We start from the raw sequence: 17,823 nt of genomic DNA, 5'->3' as shown, positions 1-17,823 counted from the left end.
GGTTCTCTGGCAATCCTAAAATAATTGACGCACCTTTTCTTTTTAATACATTATGCTTGGTTAAAAAATATTGCCTTGTGATTTTTTTTGCAGGCAATCACACCAGATGGACTCTTTATTCTGTTTGGTAAGTTGGTTTGTGTACAAGACCAGATTAAAATAAGAAAGATATTAGCTGAGGGACTGATTTTTCAAACTGTGTTAGTTTTAAATTCTGCGGAGTTGTCTACATGTGGCGATTATTTAACTGTGTGCTAGTTCTTGCTGCATTCTCAGCTGTATTCATTGCAAATACTGATAATCAGATGCACATTATGTGCTTCTTAAACACATATGTACTGGGCCAGGTAAATGATTACTTCAGGATGGAATAATTGAGCTTAGGATAAGACAAACTCTGGATCTGTGCATTCATGTGGAAGATGTATGTATTTAGTACACTCATCATATTTGCGCAATGTCTGGCTTTATTTCTAACAAGCTTCACCAGCTTCCTGGTTGTTGTTTTAAATGCTCTCTTTGAAATGATCATTAGCATGACGTGGATGTGATACTCCAGTGTTGCATATAAAGGGTTGCATTCAATTAAGTTTTACTAGGAATACAGATACTGAAATTAATAGAACTAACTTAGTCTTGGTGATTTGTTCCATTGGATCTACTTGGTTAAATAGTAGCCAATAACTTGAATGAGATTGGTGCATAAGGTGTGTTGAAAAATACTTGTTTTGCTTTTGCAGGTGTTTATGGTGATGTCCACCGTGTAAAAATCATGTTTAATAAGAAGGAAAATGCCTTAGTTCAGATGGCAGATGCAACCCAAGCCCAACTAGGTAATAACAGTGTCATGTTACAGTATACACAGGTCCAATTGAAGAGCGCCTACTGCTTTTGGAGTCTTCATTAATGGGAGGGGGATGGGATTTTTGCTGGTTCCTCTGTGTCACCTTCTCTGTATTCTGGGGATTCCCCCAAACTTGTTGAGCAGGTTTTCAGGGGAAAATGAGTCTCTCCACCACCTTCCGTTAAGGGGGTCTGCTGTGAATCAAAAGCCCTTTTGCAAGCGGAAGGGACCAAAGGGATTTGATCCATTATTTTAAGTGTCCACGATTAATTTGAAGGAGGTATTCAGTCATAGTAGGAAATACGCTTGACGGAAAATAAAAGATGTGCTGGAGTAGCAAGATTCTGTGCTTTCAGCAGCTCTCTGCAAATCAGAACTCCTGAAATGTGCAACTGTGACTGAATATAAAGCTGAGTTGAAGTGTGTCTACTCCTCACTTAACTGGGGCAAGCATTTTGTAAGCACAGATTCAGTGGGGTAGCGTTCCATCTGTTCTCTTTCTTTTTCTAGCCATGAATCACTTAAATGGACAAAAACTATACGGGAAGGTGCTGCGTGTCACACTCTCAAAGCACCAGACAGTACAGCTTCCTCGTGAGGGACAAGAGGATCAGGGTTTGACTAAGGACTATAGTAATAGCCCTTTGCATCGCTTCAAGAAACCCGGCTCAAAGAACTTCCAAAATATCTTTCCACCATCTGCCACTCTGCACCTATCCAACATTCCGTAAGTATCTAAATGTGAACAGGGCTAGCCCAAGTGACTTTTTCTCCTCTGCAATCATATAACAATAATTAATTTAAGCGGAGAACAATTTGCTGCCCTTCCATGACACCTGAAATCCCTTGCCCAATGGCAGGGCTGGCCCTGGACATGAACAACTGGATTTGAGAGGCAAGAAAGAGCATGACACATCTGAGTTGCATGACAGCTCCTCTAAACCACTTGTGTTCTGCAACAGTCTGCTGCATGACTTACAGGTTTTGTTTACATGACAAATAAAACAAGCCAACTTGTAGGCTATATACAGAGAAGCCATTTGCTCATGGGCTCGAAATAAATTCTTTTGTTCCAGCAGCAGCAGCAGCTTGCATCAGCAGATGCTGAAGAGTTGCTTCAGAATGTCTGCATCCTGGGTGGAGTTTCTTGTGCAATAATTCCATGGATTTTAAGAGCATCTCAAACATTTATGTACAGCCATCAAGAACAGCAGAATTCTGAAGTAGTCTAAAACATGTTGCATTGTGTTTTTAATATTTGGTTGGGAGCCGCCCAGAGTGGCTGGGGGAACCCAGCCAGCTGGGCGGGGTATAAATAAATCATCATCATCATCATCATCATCATTATTATTATTATTATTATTATTATTATTATTATTACATAATTCTCTATATAGCATTGGTTTTCAATCTCTGATCTAAACTGGTGCTGGATTATGTCTGATCAATTGCTCAAGGGAATTTTAGATTCCTAATACTGGGTGATACCCTACATTAGTCATAGTCAGAGTTAGTTCCATTGTAAACAATGGAATTAAGTTATGTCTGTCTATTTATTTCACTGACTCTGCTCTGAGTATTATTTAGTTATGAATCACCCTGGAGTGGGTGGGATATTAATGGCATAAGCAAGGTTAAAGAAAATATTCAACATTGAAAAAAGTAAAAACAGCAAGCCCACATTCTTCCACAATAGTACATAATAAAAAGACAGCCCTACAACCTGTCAGAGCTAAGAAGGTTACATCATTCAGAGGCATTGAAGTTAAACAAAATATTACAAATTCTGCCAGATAAATTTGCACGTAAGAGGGCATAAGAGCCCAGAAAGGTTGGTTGCTTACCCTTTATTTGTGATGCCACTAGAATATAAGAAACCCAGATTGTCTGTGAATTGGGAAAAAGCCAAAAGGGGGGTGTTGTTGAGCTCTGTTTCTGGACAGGTAGCCATGGTAGTAAGTTACAGCAACACACTAAAAAGCAACACACCTTAAAAGCTAACCAGTTTATTTTGACATAAATAAAAAAATGTGGTCTTTTTTGTTGTTGTTGTTGTCGTCAAGACCTGGATATTTAGCTAACACGAGGGATTTAATCTATTACAGACCTTCTGTCACAGTAGATGACCTGAAGAATCTTTTTGCTGGTACTGGATGTATTGTGAAAGCCTTCAAATTCTTCCCGTAAGTATCCACTGTAAATTAAGTTTTTTAAAGCAAGGAATTCATCCATTGCATTCATACAGATGGAAAATACAGATGGAACATGAAATTCAATACTGGGACTTAATCCGGGGTGGGGTGAGGATGTAATTATATGAACTTGCACCACTTAAATAGGTCCTTTCTCTTACACATAATTTCCTGTAAAGAAAGCTGCAGAAGCTGAGAGGCTATAGCTGGAAGTCTTTGGTTCAGCATAATCTTGCACTAAGCAAGGCTTTGGAAAACTGATGTGTGGAAGGAAGGGAGACATAACCAGCTAGTGGCTGAGCTTCTTGGTGTTCATCTCTTGAGATGAAGGCCAAATAAAAGACCATACATGAAATGCCTACAGATTGTACCATATCATACTGTGTGTTTGGAATTGTCTTGTGGTTCTGTTTCACTGATTATCTGTCAGAGATCAAGCTGAGGAGTGCTGCTCTGATGAGGAATGGTGGGAACATCCCCCTCCCCCTGCTCCTGACCGGGATCCTGAAGCTGCCCAGGAGCAGTATAGATTTGGAACAGTGGTTTGTAGAGGGGCATAGTTCTGAAGACAAAAGTTGGAATGAACAGGGGTGTGAACAGCAAAGTGAAGAAGAACTGGAAGAGAGAGAGCTAACAGACTCTCTCTTGCTGGATAGTATTCAGCATATCAGTCCAAGGTCCATGGAGCAGGCATGTCCAACAGGTTGATTGTGATCTACCGGTCGATCGCGAGATGTCCATGGTCGATCCTGGTTGATCGCATGATCATTAGCGATCGCCCACCCACAAAAAAAGAAGCTTAACAGGTTTGCCTGCCCTAAAAAAAAGGAGCAGCTCAAAAACTTTGGCTCCCCCCCCCAAAAAAAAGCACAACAACTTTGCCTGGCAATGACCATGGGTAGATCACAGCCAGTATTTTTATACTGTGAATACAGTCATACCTCATGTTACGTTTGCTTCAGGTTGAGCGTTTTCAGGTTGCGTCCCACAGCGACCCGGAAGTACTGGAAAGGGTTACTTCCGGGTTTTGCCGCTCGCGCATGTGCAGATGCGCAAAATGGCGTCACGCACATGCGCAGAAGCGGCAAATTGCAGCACGCACAGACGCAGGTGGCGTTCCTTTCAGGTTGCCGCCGGGCCTCTGGAACAGATCCCGTTCGCAACCAGAGGTACCACTGTAGATCGCATTCTCTTGGGAGTTGGACGTGCCTGATAAGGTGGCTATACAAAAAGCATGGTGGCTGCGAGATCACTTTGCAAGATGGAAGTAACTAGGAGGGAAGTGGGTGGAATCCTTAATTGGGAACACCTTTATTCCGAGAATCAATGCTTTGTTCTTTTGCTGTGATCATTAAAATACTCTTTAAATTGTAAGGGACTCTTCGCTTTGTCTGCTTATCTACGGCCAAAGGGGAGGAGGAAGCTGGGTCCCCAGAGCCTGACATTATCCTGACACTTAGATTTTGGGAAGTGAAGAAGTCTTTAAGATGTGGTTGGGATTGACACTTTCCTTTTCACTTTTAGAAAAGACCGCAAAATGGCTCTCATCCAGTTGGGCTCTGTGGAAGAAGCAATCCAGGCTCTTATTGAGCTTCATAATCATGACCTTGGAGAGAACCATCACCTCAGAGTTTCCTTCTCCAAATCTACAATCTGACACTTCTGTGACCTTTTGCTTTTTAAGACTCTACCCACAATTACCAGTAAAATTCAGACAAGAGACTGGAGTAGCCAAAACCAACGCTGCGTCCTTAAACCATTAAATTTGTGTGGCTCATGTGTATTACTTTACACAGTAAATGAATCAAGGGATGATTTTTCATATCTTCTTCTGTTTAAATGGCTAACAGTCCTCCACGAAATTTTCTTCTGTAGTATTTAATAACGCAACATTTTCAGTAGAAGCCCCTCTTTTGTTTTTAATGATTTCAGAGGCATATTTTTTTGGTTTTTATTCCAAAACAATGTTACACAACATTTCTGTGTCCCGTTAAACTATCTTAACAAAATAATGTTTTCAAATAGATCTAGTGGATTATTTTAAGCACATAGAGTGTTCTGTGGGGGATTTATTTGACCCCCTTAGCTACTAATTTTAATCAGTACCTGTTGAACATATTGGAGGAAAGGCAGTGCCTTCTTTTTCCATGGAGCAAAGTAAATTTTTTCAAATAAATTGTGTAAGTGACACAGGTAAATTATTTTAATGTGATCATAGTGAATTTTTAAACTAGGTATTGAATCATGGTGTAAGAGACCACTAATTTTTATTACTATGAAATGCTGTGTAATAAGATTTTGGAGAAAATGAAAGAAGAAATATGTCCTGATTTCAAGTTTTGTACATTTCTTTCAGAAAAAAAAATGTTTACACTCATAAGGAAAAAAATTCAGGTCTGTCATATGGTTTGACAAATTTTTAGAAAGGTTATTTTTGGTAAGGTCTTGTTTAAAAATATAAAATTAAACCTCAAGGGTTTTTTGTACCACTATAATCTCTAATACTTAAATCAGAATTACTGTGTATTTACTTAATTTCTTACGTGCCTTATTATGTGCTTATAATGATACAATAGTTAGAGTTTTATCTGAAGTATCTTTAAACTGTATTGTGGCTTGGTGAGATTTTTTTTCCTTTGTCCTAGTTTTTAAACGCTTGGTGATTTAAAAAAAATGTTTTAATAAGTAATAGTCAAATCAGATTTTTGGTGCTTTGGTACAGGGGTGGTGGTGGGGGACTAAAGATAACTCAATGCACATCCTTATAGGCCTCACAATATTTTGGAGGTTGCAGTTGAGTGACACCACTGTTGGGTTTTAAAGAATGTTCTCCAGTTTCTGCATGATATCTAACCTGTAGAGCCATTGGCTCTTTGAGAATATTTTGCCTCAGGATTCCTTTTCACCCAACAGTACTTGCTTGCTGTACTAAATGTGGACTGGCTTTCCTCCATAAATATCACAACTTCAATACTGAATGTTCACTCCTCTTTGGAGAGCAAGATGAGATGCAATCTTAACTATTTTTTGTGAAATCTAGGCATACACAAATTATTTCTATGATTGTAATACAATGTTTTTAGAGGTGTCTCAAGATGTTACGTCTACTGAAATTTTTCATTGTTTTTGTAAGGTATTCCTCTCAAGTATAAGGGTATTAATCCTTAAATTGTGTTGAAAATGGACACAGAGACTTAAGTGAAATGGAGTGTAATGATTTGTAGCTCTCATTCTGCTTTTGGATTTTTTTAGCAAGTCAAATTGCTCTGTGAAGACTGGCTGTTGGTCAGCAAAAAGAATTCCATAGCTTTAGATCTAGTTTGAAAGCTTCTTTTAAAATGGTAACTTGGTAACTTATCTTTGAGATGTCAGCTTCTTGATAACATCACTGTAGGATGAAAGGATAGTCAGTGAGACATTTTTGCAACCTTATATAGCTATATTTGTGTCAGCTGGCTGATAAATCACCTTTGGACATTAAATGAATGTGTTCATTTTGTCACCCGATAAGAGTGTGTGTAACGCTAGACTAACGTCCAGTAATAACTAATCCCATATTCAAAGTCCACCACTGCTTTGCAGCTGTTTGAAAATAGCATTTTAAAACACCTAGAATACCAATATCCTCTTTTGTTTTAGCAATGCAGTTTAATTGGTCCCAAATTCCAGCCTAAATGGGTCTCCTTCATTCCATGGAACCATGACTTCAAGTAAGCATGTTCAAGATGACAGCCCATTTAGGCGTGTAAATTAAATAGCTTTTTGGATTTATATCCCCAATCAATATGGCTCCTCTTTAGAATAATTTGCTAAGTTACCTTTTAATCTTGGTCACCATGTGTTTAATGCTGCTACAAAGGGGACGTTATTGCAGTTGATGAATGTACCTGAAGTAGGGGAAAAACAAGTTCTGAGAATGAGCATTAGCATGTATAATATCAAGGGTGGGGAGTGTGTGTGTGTTTGTGTGTGTGTGTGTGTGCGCACACACGTGTGCTGTGTGAAGTTTCCTATATGTATGCTAATACACATTGCAAGCATTTAATTTATTGACTTAACTAATCTAAAAACAAAACGTACCTTCATAATGCTTAACAGAGAAGTAAATGGTTAATCCTAACACGAAAGACAGCTTCACTTAGTCCCTAGAAAATGCCCTTTCTAGCCAACGTGTCGTTGTAAGTAGTCATTTCTCGACTACTTTGAGTTGTAGGGCGTACGGTTTATATGCTGGCAAACCTTTTTTTTAAATTTTATTTTGGATATACTCAACATATTCTGTGTGGTCTTGTCATAATTATGTTATATTCTGTATTGATCATCTTGGTTGTAGTGCATGTGTGTTCAATGATTGGGTGGTTGATTTCCTTTTTGAAATTGTTTCTCCATGAGGTGCAAATACGAGAAATGGCAGTACAGTACACACTTTGTTTGCATTTAAAACAGTAATTCCATTTGCAGCAATAGCTAAGCTTGATTTCCCCCCTCCCCATCAAAGCAAAAGAAACTTAGTCCCACAAAGGCAACACTTTCTGACCCCTTTATTCTTTTGCTGCAGAACGCTAGCATCTGTTCTGTCACCATTTAGCAGATCTACAGTGAATGTCCTGCAAGATTAAGGTGTTCAAGAGGATGTTGTTAGCATCCCTTTGTGAAAAAATATTTGACAAGAAGTTTCGTGCAGAGGAACTTACTTTTCCAGACTTACTTGGACCTTTGCTAGCATTCCTATTATCAACTGAATTTTCTCTCGCCCTAAAGCTGTTGTGATTTTAAGCTTTGAGTGGCCACTGCTTTCAAAGTGAATTCTGTTTGTGTCACCTGCATGCCAGACATTTCTGTCACCTGTAGAGTATGGGATATGTGTTTAGGGTAGGGCTTTGGCCAATGAAGTCTTTGAAGAATGCTGGCTTTTAATAACGTTTAAATATTTTTGCTCAATATGCAACCTCAGCAAAGGTTCCCTTTTAGCATTTTGGGCAAAGGAAATATTTTTCACAATTGGAAGATTTCACAGTTGGAAGATTTGTTCATTGTAAGAAAGAAATGCTAACAAATCAAATTAAGGGATATGTAACACCACAGGAGCCAATGTGGTTTATAAAATAAACAAGCCTACATCTCCTTGGTGTTGAGAGGCCAGATTTTAAAATGGTATTTTAAGTTACTTAACTGATTAGTCACCTACAGTTGCCTATGATTCTTACTTCTAGAGGCTAAGCCATTATAGCTTTCACAACCGAAAGACAAACTGCTGCTAGCTTTTGGATACAAACTGGAAGGAAAAACTGGCTCAGGAAGGCCAGAGTGCATAGTTACAAGGCTTCATGTTTGCAGTCTTTGCTTTTTAGCCTCACGATAATCTGGGGAGAGGGGCTTTTAATACTCTAATGAAATTTTTGATTGCACCGTTGAATCAACTAAGCCCATCCAGACACTTTTTGCAAGTTACAGAACTTCAAAGATACGTTCATTTTAAGCCTTGCCCCCAAACTTGGTTGCCTTTCGTGTCTCCCACCAGTTGCACGGTTACTGTGCTTGGAGAATTTATTGAGGGCTCGTCGTGCCTATATCTATCTCCGAATGTAGCCTTGAGTTGTCCACGTGACACCTCTTTTTCCCAGACGGAGAGATTGTGCAGTGGAATCTTGTTGCTGTAAAATAAAGCAGAGCGTGTGAATTTTACAGTGAACGAGCCTATCTAACTGCTACACTTTTTACTATGACCAAGAAGAGAGACAGCTGGATATGGGCTTTTTTTCTGGGAATGACAAACCTGAGATGTGCTCTTTCAGTCTTCATCCTGTTATATATAGTATGTACTGCTATTTTCAAAGGAGAGGGGCTGAGTAGTTTACTGTATTAAAGCCATTTTTATTTGCCTTGACTTTTTTTGTGGACTGGTAACTCTGAACAAAACTGTCAGATTTAAAACAGTTGTGCTGAAAACTGTTCAGGTCGCACAGAGATTTTCTTGAAGCAAACTAACTCCTAATTGTCTTTGCAATTATCTGTCTGTGGTATATGAGACTGTTCTTAATTTTTAAATCAAATCTTAACAATTAGGAATTATTTGAAGAAATTTAAAACTTCGAAGATTTAATTTCAGGGTTTTTACGAAGAAGAAAACAATATGGGACCAAAGTTTATGTGCCTTCAGTAGTCTTGTGTAATTTTTTTGCTATCTCTTTCAGTCTTTAGAATAAATACTATTGTTTTCAAGAAAAGGTGTATTTATATAGTAAAAAAAAACACACCAAATGACCCATGAACTATCCATATGTGCAGTCAATTGCTAACTGTTTCATTTGGGTTTAGTATCCCTTTGCTTTATACCATTATAACATGAATCAGGCTGCACCACACAGGAATTCATGTTCAACTCTAGGCATGTGGCTCGTCGTTGTCACAGTAGCTTGCAACTGGGACATTATTAAATATTGAGGATCCTTGTATCCAGAAATCCTCAGTTATAAATGAAGAGTGCATGCTTTGGTAGAATTTTCAATTCTTGGATCTATGTGCAGTATTAGGAATGATAGTGAAAAGTTTAACCAGCGATGTACTTAGATTCATCTCTCTTTGACGATGTTTTTTTGCTGTTTTCCAAATTCATTCTCCTGTTCCTGAAAACAACTCATCCCAGTCTCAAAATACAGTTGCTGACCAAGCAAATTGTTGTATCAGATTTGTCACCTCATTGCAATGACCAAAGATTGTCTGCTCTGGTTTTACTGAGACATCTTGCCAGTTCTCTCTCTTTCTCAAGCGATTTTTTTTCCTGAAAGACTCGGTGTAAAGTGGCCTTTTATATGAATGCTATTGGTGAATGGACTACTTAATGGGAAATTAGATTTTTTTAAAAAAAAGAAAAAAAGAAAAGAAAGAGAAAAGTGAACCAAATGTAATTGCATAAGGCAAGAGGCTGATGGAAAGAGAGTGCTGTGTTAAGAGAAAGAACGGTGCGCAGTTACAAGAGTCAAAACATTCCCTTTTCATGTCTTCACAAATCCCTTTTTAAGTTTGTAAAAATATTCATCTAACACAAGAAAATGCTGTAAATATTTATAACAACATTTTTTACCTGTCAAAAAAAAAAAGGTTTTTGGGAACAAGTATAAAATGGTTTTTATATTTAAAAAAAAACATCAATTATCTTGTATATTTTGATAAGCAACAGTACCAGCTTTCATTTGTTAAGCAGCTTGTGGCAATTGGAGGGGGGAAAGGATTTCATGTTGTTGAGATGACTTGATGTTATAAATGCAAAGAAGTTGAAATATTAAAGAAACCTATTTTCTAACTGCGTAGTGCATGGTTAATTTGAACTTCTGTACACTGCCGGATGCTCCATTCCTTTTTAAGTTTTGTGTATTTGATTATTACTTGAGTATCTATACTTAACTCTTTTTCTAACAACTCTAGTTGTAGCATGCCTCTTAATAAATGTCATGACATCTGTACTCTCAAATTTTTCTGCGTTCTTGTCTATTACTTTGGGTTCCCCCTCCCCTCTAATTGTAAAGCTAATGTCTGTCTCTCTTTTGTGTTCCTTTCTTCTATTGGCCATCTGCACTTGCTCTCTCCAGATTGTGTTTAAAGTCTGTGACAAGCTACATTTCCACAGAGCATCCTTATGTTTTAAGTAACATCACATAATTTCAAAGAAACAAGAAGAGGCTGACTCTTGTTTCTCACGCACGGGCAAAACAAGTCTTTCAACAGTGCTATCCAACAAAGGCATTGTGTAAGCAGAATGACTTCCACTTGGGCAATCACTTCCTCCTCTTCCCCCTCATATACACCCCCCCATCTGCTCTGCAAGTTTAAGGGGAACCCTTGGAGCATATTTGTGTGTGTGTGCATGCAGGACACATGGGAAGGGGATATTCTACTTCAGGAGCTGAAGTCATTTGTGGTTACTTTATTGGCTATAACCCAATACGAACAACTGAGCAGCTTCACTATTTTACAGAAGTCAATTTTCCAACATTTTATGCTGAGCCACTCGCCATGACTCTTTAAAGCAGGGGTCAGCAAACTTTTTCAGCAGGGGGTTGGTCCACTGTCCCTCAGACCTTGCGGGAGGGCAGACTATGTTTTGGGGGGGAAAATAATGAACTATGCCCCACAAAAAACCCAGAGATGCATTTTAAATAAAAGGACACATTCTATTCATATAAAAACACACTGATTCCCGGATTGTCCAAATTTAGAAGGCAATTGGGCCGGATTCGGCCCCTGGGCCTTAGTTTGCCTACCCATGCTTTAAAGTTGAGCCTTGTTGAGATGCTTAAGAAATTGCACTACCTTATTTGTGCCTCTTATTTAATCTAAACATTTAATAGATTTTTTATTTTAAAAAACTACATACTCCCACCTTTCTAAGATGCATGAATTACATGTTAGCTCACATCATGTAAAACTGCAAATAAAAATATCACCAAACTCAGCGGGAAGAAGCACAACACGTCACAAATAGTTTTCCACTGTCAATAACTCTGCCTTGTAAAAACTTTGTTCTGGCAACCTTTTGTCAAACACTCAAAAGATGGAGCCATCTTTGCCTCCTGAGGTATGGCTTTCTGATTATAATACTGGTACAACCACCAGGAAGGCTGTATTTCTTGTCCCAAGCAACTGTACTTTTCCACAGCTGGCAGGATACCAAAAAGGGCATTCCTGCAAGATATGAATAAGTGGGCAAGATATAGGAGGCAACAACCTGTACCTGAGCCAGGTAGGGCTTTACAATGTACAAAAACACTTCAAATTATTCCCGGGAAGAAACTGGTAATTGGTGCAGGCATTGCAGGGCAGGTGTTCTGTGAGCCCATGGGGTAATCGGCTGCTAACATCACTGGAAAGTACATTGCACAAATCCAGTCTAGATGGTGCTAGAGCATGTTTTGTTCTAGTTGAGCCAGACCTTGGGAACGGGCACAACTATCACACCAGCCTGAACAATGCAAAGACACACCTGGCCACTGGCACCCCCTAGGAATTCACTGCCACCCCACCCAAAGCAAGTTGAATCCCTAGTCCATCTTCCTGATTATGGGAAACTTCTGTCTTGTCTGGTTAATAATAATAATAATAATAATAATAATAATAATAATAATAATAATATATTTGTACCCCGCACATCTGGCTGGGCTTCCCCAACCACTCTGGGCGGCTTCCAACAAAATACGGGAATGCATCAAACATTAAGAGCTTCCCTAAACAGGGCTGCCTTCAGATGTCTTCTAAAAGCCTGGTAGTTGACATCTGGTGGGAAGGAGTTCCACAGGGCAGGTACGACTACCGAGAAGGCCCTCTGCCTGGTTCCCTGTAACTTGGCTTCTCGCAGTGAGGGAACAGCCAGAAGGCCCTCAGCTCTGGACCTCAGTGTCCGGATAGAACGATGGGGGTGGAGACGCTCCTTCAGATACACTGTACCTGCAAGGAAGTGGAAGCATCATCCCTGCTTCTCTTTGCCCTGCTCCTGGATTGCCGCCACCGAAGATGCTTCCTTCCAGAAGAAGGCACCTCGGGCATCAGCAAGTCACCCCCTGCAGGAGAGGCAAGTTCTGGAGGCATCTGTAAAGGCCCTGCCATAAATTTATGAGTCCTCATCCAGCCCATTTATCACCTTGAGGCACCCTTTCAGGATATCTGCAGGATTCTCTGGCAGTGGATAAAAGAAGAAACAGCTGTGTGTTGTCATGTTGTTGACCTAAGAGCATCATAGGTGAGAACCTTAAATCCCGAGGGACACAGAACGCCAATTGCCCTGTGTCTAACTAGGTTCGCCTCAGCATCACCACCTGAAAATGATCCTTGAGAAACCAAGCCACCTTAAGAACCAAGGGAAACCAAGGGCTGCTTGCTAACTATTGTCTAGCAACAGTTTGAAATCACTATACTGTAGTAGACCCATGACTTAATGTGCCATAACTTGGGCGCATTCAGCTTTGCACACTTGGGAGGGGGTTATAAAGGGGGATGGCATCTTGGTGGTGGCGACTAAGGCAATCCCACATGCCGTTGCACCCAGTGTGTTTTGACTATATGCAGTTTTGGCTTTCTGCACTCCTCCACAGTCTCTATATATTCATTTGTACCCCACACCAGGCCTTTTAGATGAGGGAGTTACTGGAGTGGCTTGGGATTAGTTGGAAGTTGCAGATTCTCTTCCTGAGACTCTTGAATGTAAGGCAATTCTATGCCACTCTGCTTTTAAAGCTCATGGGGCCCTGTAACAGAATGTTGCAGTGAGAAGTGCAGTCGGGGTTTCATTCTTTCTTCCCCCTTCCACCTGCCATTATTCTATGCCCTGTGAGAATGCTCAGTAATCATTGGTTTGTTTGAGGTGGATGAAGATTCTCCATTTCAGGAGTTTGGGTTGCTGTGGAGAGTGCTGTATTCTATCCCCGCTACATTAAAACATTGTATTTCTCCACTGATGTATATGGGCAGCTCATTGTGCTGTGCCTGGGTACGTTTTAAAATAGCTTCTCAGTGTGAAACATGATGTGCCCTAGTTTCTACACTTTTTGTTTCTGTGTGACTTCTTCCTCCGCCCTCCTCTTTTCCTTCTCTAACCCACGTTTCTGTTTTTCTCCCCGTAACAGTCAGCATTATATGTCAATTGAACACTCTCAGTCCTCATTGTTTTGGCAAACATCTCCCCCACCACACACTTCAGCTTTATTCACAGCCGTGTGAATTTTCCATTCGACTGTGCCTTCAACTGCTAGGCCGGGGCGCACTGGGGGAAAACATCAATAGGAAACAGTGGCTATGCCTCCTTCATTATCTCTGTTCTCAACATTTTCAAACCATGTCTTCTGCTTTATCTTCAAACTCTCCCACCCTACCTACAGCGATGAACATCTGAAGTTAGATGCTGTGGCCAGTGTGTTGATAACCAGACATTTCATAAGATCATCAGACCAAAGGCCCATCTCGCTTTGCATTGTGTTCTCACAGTGGCCAGCCAGATGCCACAAGCAGCACATGAGTCGTCCTTGTGACTGACCCTCAGCAAGTGGTATTCGGGACCACAGAGGCATCATCTTCTTAACAGGATTGAGGGGGGTGTCAGGATGCTGTCAGCAGCTCCTGGCTGGTGGCCCAGGAAAGTATTAATGGACTGGGTGTCCATCAATATGCAGATGATAGCCAGCTCTACCTCTCTTTCAAATCAGAATCAGTGAAGGCGGTGAAGGTCCTGTGTGAGTGTCTGGAGGCGGTTGGAGGATGGATGGCGGCTAACAGATTGAGGTTGAGTCCTGACAAGACAGAAGTACTGTTCTTGGGGGACAGGAGGCGGGCAGGTGTGGAGGACTCCCTGGTCCTGAATGGGGTAACTGTGCCCCTGAAGGACCAGGTGCTCAGCCTGGGAGTCATTTTGGACTCACAGCTGTCCATGGAGGCACAGGTCACATCTGTGTCCAGGGCAGCTGTTTACCAGTTCCATCTGGTACACAGGCTGAGACCCTATCTGCCTGCGGACTGCCTTGCCAGGGTGGTGCATGCTCTGGTTATCTCCCGCTTGGACTACCAGCCACGGAGCTCAGTGGGTAACTTTGGGTCAATGCGCAGGCTTGGTGAGGAAAAAACAAGGATGTGTGTGGGGGGGGGGGGAGAGAAATGTCAGGCACTTGTATTCTTGCTACAGCATGCCATTTCCAACGGCTGAGCTCTTGCATTCTGCTGACAAAATGGAAGTTACAGTGAGGCCGGCTGTGAAAAAAACTAACTGCACTATGGTGCAAATGTTGGGTTCCTGGCTGTAGCTGCAGTGATTTAGTAACAGCATCCTGTTTTGAAAAGAAACCTGTGTGTTAGGCAATGGTTATGTAGATGCTGCTTTAACTGCATAACTTGTGAGAAAGTCCTTTTGTTGTCAGCACAACAAGACATCTCTTAAGGCAGTAGTTTCCAGTTGTGTGCTCCAGGGCCCACTTTTGTGCTCTTAGGGAAAATTAAGTTGTGATATTGCATGCCTCCACCACTCACAGCAGCAACACCCCCTTTTGCACTAACAACCCACTTGCTGGCTCATATACAGGCAGTGGCAGCTGCAGATAAGAATGTGAGTACAGCTAGCCGACAAGTATGGGGGAGTCCCAGATGAATCAGCGTTGCCCAGAAAGCACATTCCTATTCCTGAGCTGGCCTAAGTGGACAAAAAAATGATGGTGGGATGACAGGAGGCAATAATAAACTGCAGGGTCCTCTCATTCCTAAGCAGTATGCATGCTAGAGTAAAACAAAATTTCTGCAGCAAAACAATACCTAGTCTGGTGTGTGTGTGTGCGTGCGTGCACAAACGTGTGTGCATATGTGTATAGTGTATCAGGCCACTTTGTATATGTATCGTGACTTATTCTGATGTCAATGAGCTATGAAGTCCTGATCTGCTATTAATCCTCTTCCAGCTTTATTTCTGCCCTCTCTGCTTTTGCCATGCGCAAAAGATAAATGCAGGTGAAGCTCTCCCTTGTTAATGGACACAGGAGCCAAACTGACTTAAGTTGTCACATAGCCTCTCTTCCTTGCAGAGGGGAGGAGTTGTGAGGGGGACCCGTTTCCCGCGTTGACAGAGGGCGTTTCGGCCCCTGCCCAGGCGTCCTGGCTGCCGTGCCATGCCCCCTGGTGGCCAACCAATCAGGTGGAGGCTTGGGGGCGGGGTTTCGCCACTCAAGCACAGCCACTGCAGCGCTCCCCATCCATTGCACTGCTGGCTTTTGTCGGATCACCCACCCACCCTCCCTTTAGTTCAGTGCTTGGTTCTTGACATTACTATGGACCTGCGGTTGGTCACCTTGGTTGGCCAAGGGGTCTGGTAGGAATTTTTACCCAACTGGCAAATTGGTACCGGCCACTTGGTTTTTTGCCTACCTCATAGCAAATCATCACAACTTTTGGTATTGGTGGTTAGGCATTGGGATATGTTTTTGTATTGGAGGGCAGGGTGTGGCCATCACCTACCCCTCTACTTTATGGGTATTCCGGTAAAGGAATCCGGTGGTCGTGGATCCTGTCCAACGCCCTTGCTGGTGGCTAGGGCCATGGCACGACCCCCGGTGACATCAGGGGGAGCTTTCAGTTGTATTTGCATCAACAGGCTCCTCCCAATGGTGGTTAACCCTTGATAGACTCACCCCTCTCTGAGGGGGTGGAGTCACGCTCTGTTGTTTTATCCAATGCCTAAGCCAATACCTCTCACATGCTGTAATCAATAAAGTTGTGGCCTTTATTAGCCCATTAACCTAATATACTGTGTCCATGTGTCTTTCTTATCCTCAAGCAGGTGGCGGGTCCTTGAATCACAACTATTTTTAGTGGGTGTTTCCAAACATATAACCACCTTTAAGGGGCTTTGTCCAAGTTGCAGAAACCAGGTGGTGGATTCTGCCATGAGGCAGACCTCAGAAATATTCTTAAGTAAAGAAAAGGCTTTGATGAAAAACAGCACATAGGCCATACTTAAGAGGCCCACTCATTCTCACTATTACACTGCATGAACATAGACGTTGAAGCCTTCGTTTTAGCTAATAAAACACAAAGCAAGCATTCAGCAAATAACAGCATACTTCTCTAGCACCATCATAACCTATGAGTGTGCATAAACACATAATTTATAGAAATTAAAGAATATTATACAAATTATTGTCATCCGCACTTTGGGGATATGCTACCGCAGTGAAGTTTGTAACAAGACATACAATATATAAGCTGCAAATCTTTTTTCCTGCAATGTAGACAGACGGTTTATTGCAAAGAGGAAAGAAACATATTTTCTGTAAGTCTTTATGAATTTCTTTGCTCATACTCTACTTTTCAATCCATATGCAGTACTTGCTATCTTTTGGTAAGCTCATGAAGAGCCCTGCTTTTAACCTTCAGCCGTGTTTATCAGTCTAGGGAAAGGTATGTATTTGGGTTAAAAGGTTTTTAATACAAAAAAAAACCAACCTATGTTGTATGCTCTAGTTGCAAATGTGCCTTCTCATTCAGGTGGCAAATGTTTTCACTGCAGAGAAATCCACATCTCATAGAAGAGTATAGTCTCTTGAGGGGATACTATAAATTATCTAAACATAAGGAGTATGTGCTGCATTCAATTAATATTTGAGGGGCACCATTTCCTTTCCCCACAAAAGTCACTATTATTCTACATCTGGATATGTACCAAGGAATAAACAGCACATGCAATTGGACTGATGAAATGTAGGATGGAATTCAGCGCCACACTGTTACAAACACTGTGTCTGCATGAGTGCACCTGTGAAATATTATTTTATAACACCTATTTCATAAAATTTACACACCACTTTTGTGGGGGGAGGGGCGAACCCATCAAAAATATAAAAACAATAAAATCATGGAAAAAAACCCTCTGGTTACATAAACTTTGGGATGCGTACGTGGCAAACCTAGAGGTATTTTACCAGGTTTCGCCGTGTGTGCAGAAGCGGTAGATTGCTTCTGCATGTCCTCAGGTTGCAGAAACCTCGGGATCTGACCGGACCTCCAAAACAGATCCCATCCACAACCGGTGGTACCAATGTATATTAAATTTACATCACAGCCTTCCCCTCTCTATACTTCTATAGTGGTAGCTGTGTTCACATGTGTTGGTTTTCTTGTTCTGTTTGTGTATTTTACGCTTTTGTGAGTGAGGAATCACAAGAAATATGAACTTAAGAGGCACTGCCAACACCATCAGACTTGAGTGATAGCATGTTTTCTTCGCAGTGAGTGTTATTACAAGAAAAACACTTAGGTGGCACA

At 41.2% G+C, this 17,823-nt stretch overlaps 1 protein-coding gene across 1 annotated transcript in view; it reads left to right on the top strand.

The window, feature by feature from the left end:
* The window catches only part of PTBP3 (polypyrimidine tract binding protein 3), a 48,435-nt gene extending 38,096 nt beyond the window's left edge, over nucleotides 1-10,339 (top strand). The window contains exons 11-15 of the mRNA XM_081895002.1: nucleotides 94-127; nucleotides 741-833; nucleotides 1,355-1,571; nucleotides 2,950-3,027; nucleotides 4,561-10,339. Of these exons, the coding sequence (XP_081751128.1) occupies nucleotides 94-127; nucleotides 741-833; nucleotides 1,355-1,571; nucleotides 2,950-3,027; nucleotides 4,561-4,693 (555 nt within the window). The 3' untranslated portion in view covers nucleotides 4,694-10,339. The remainder of the gene's footprint in view (nucleotides 1-93; nucleotides 128-740; nucleotides 834-1,354; nucleotides 1,572-2,949; nucleotides 3,028-4,560) is intronic.
* The last annotated feature ends 7,484 nt before the right edge of the window (nucleotides 10,340-17,823 follow it).

The sequence above is a fragment of the Podarcis melisellensis genome (assembly GCF_964234715.1).
Source record: "Podarcis melisellensis genome assembly, chromosome: 17".
Lineage (NCBI taxonomy): Eukaryota > Metazoa > Chordata > Lepidosauria > Squamata > Lacertidae > Podarcis > Podarcis melisellensis.
This window is presented reverse-complemented; position numbering and strand designations above follow the sequence as displayed.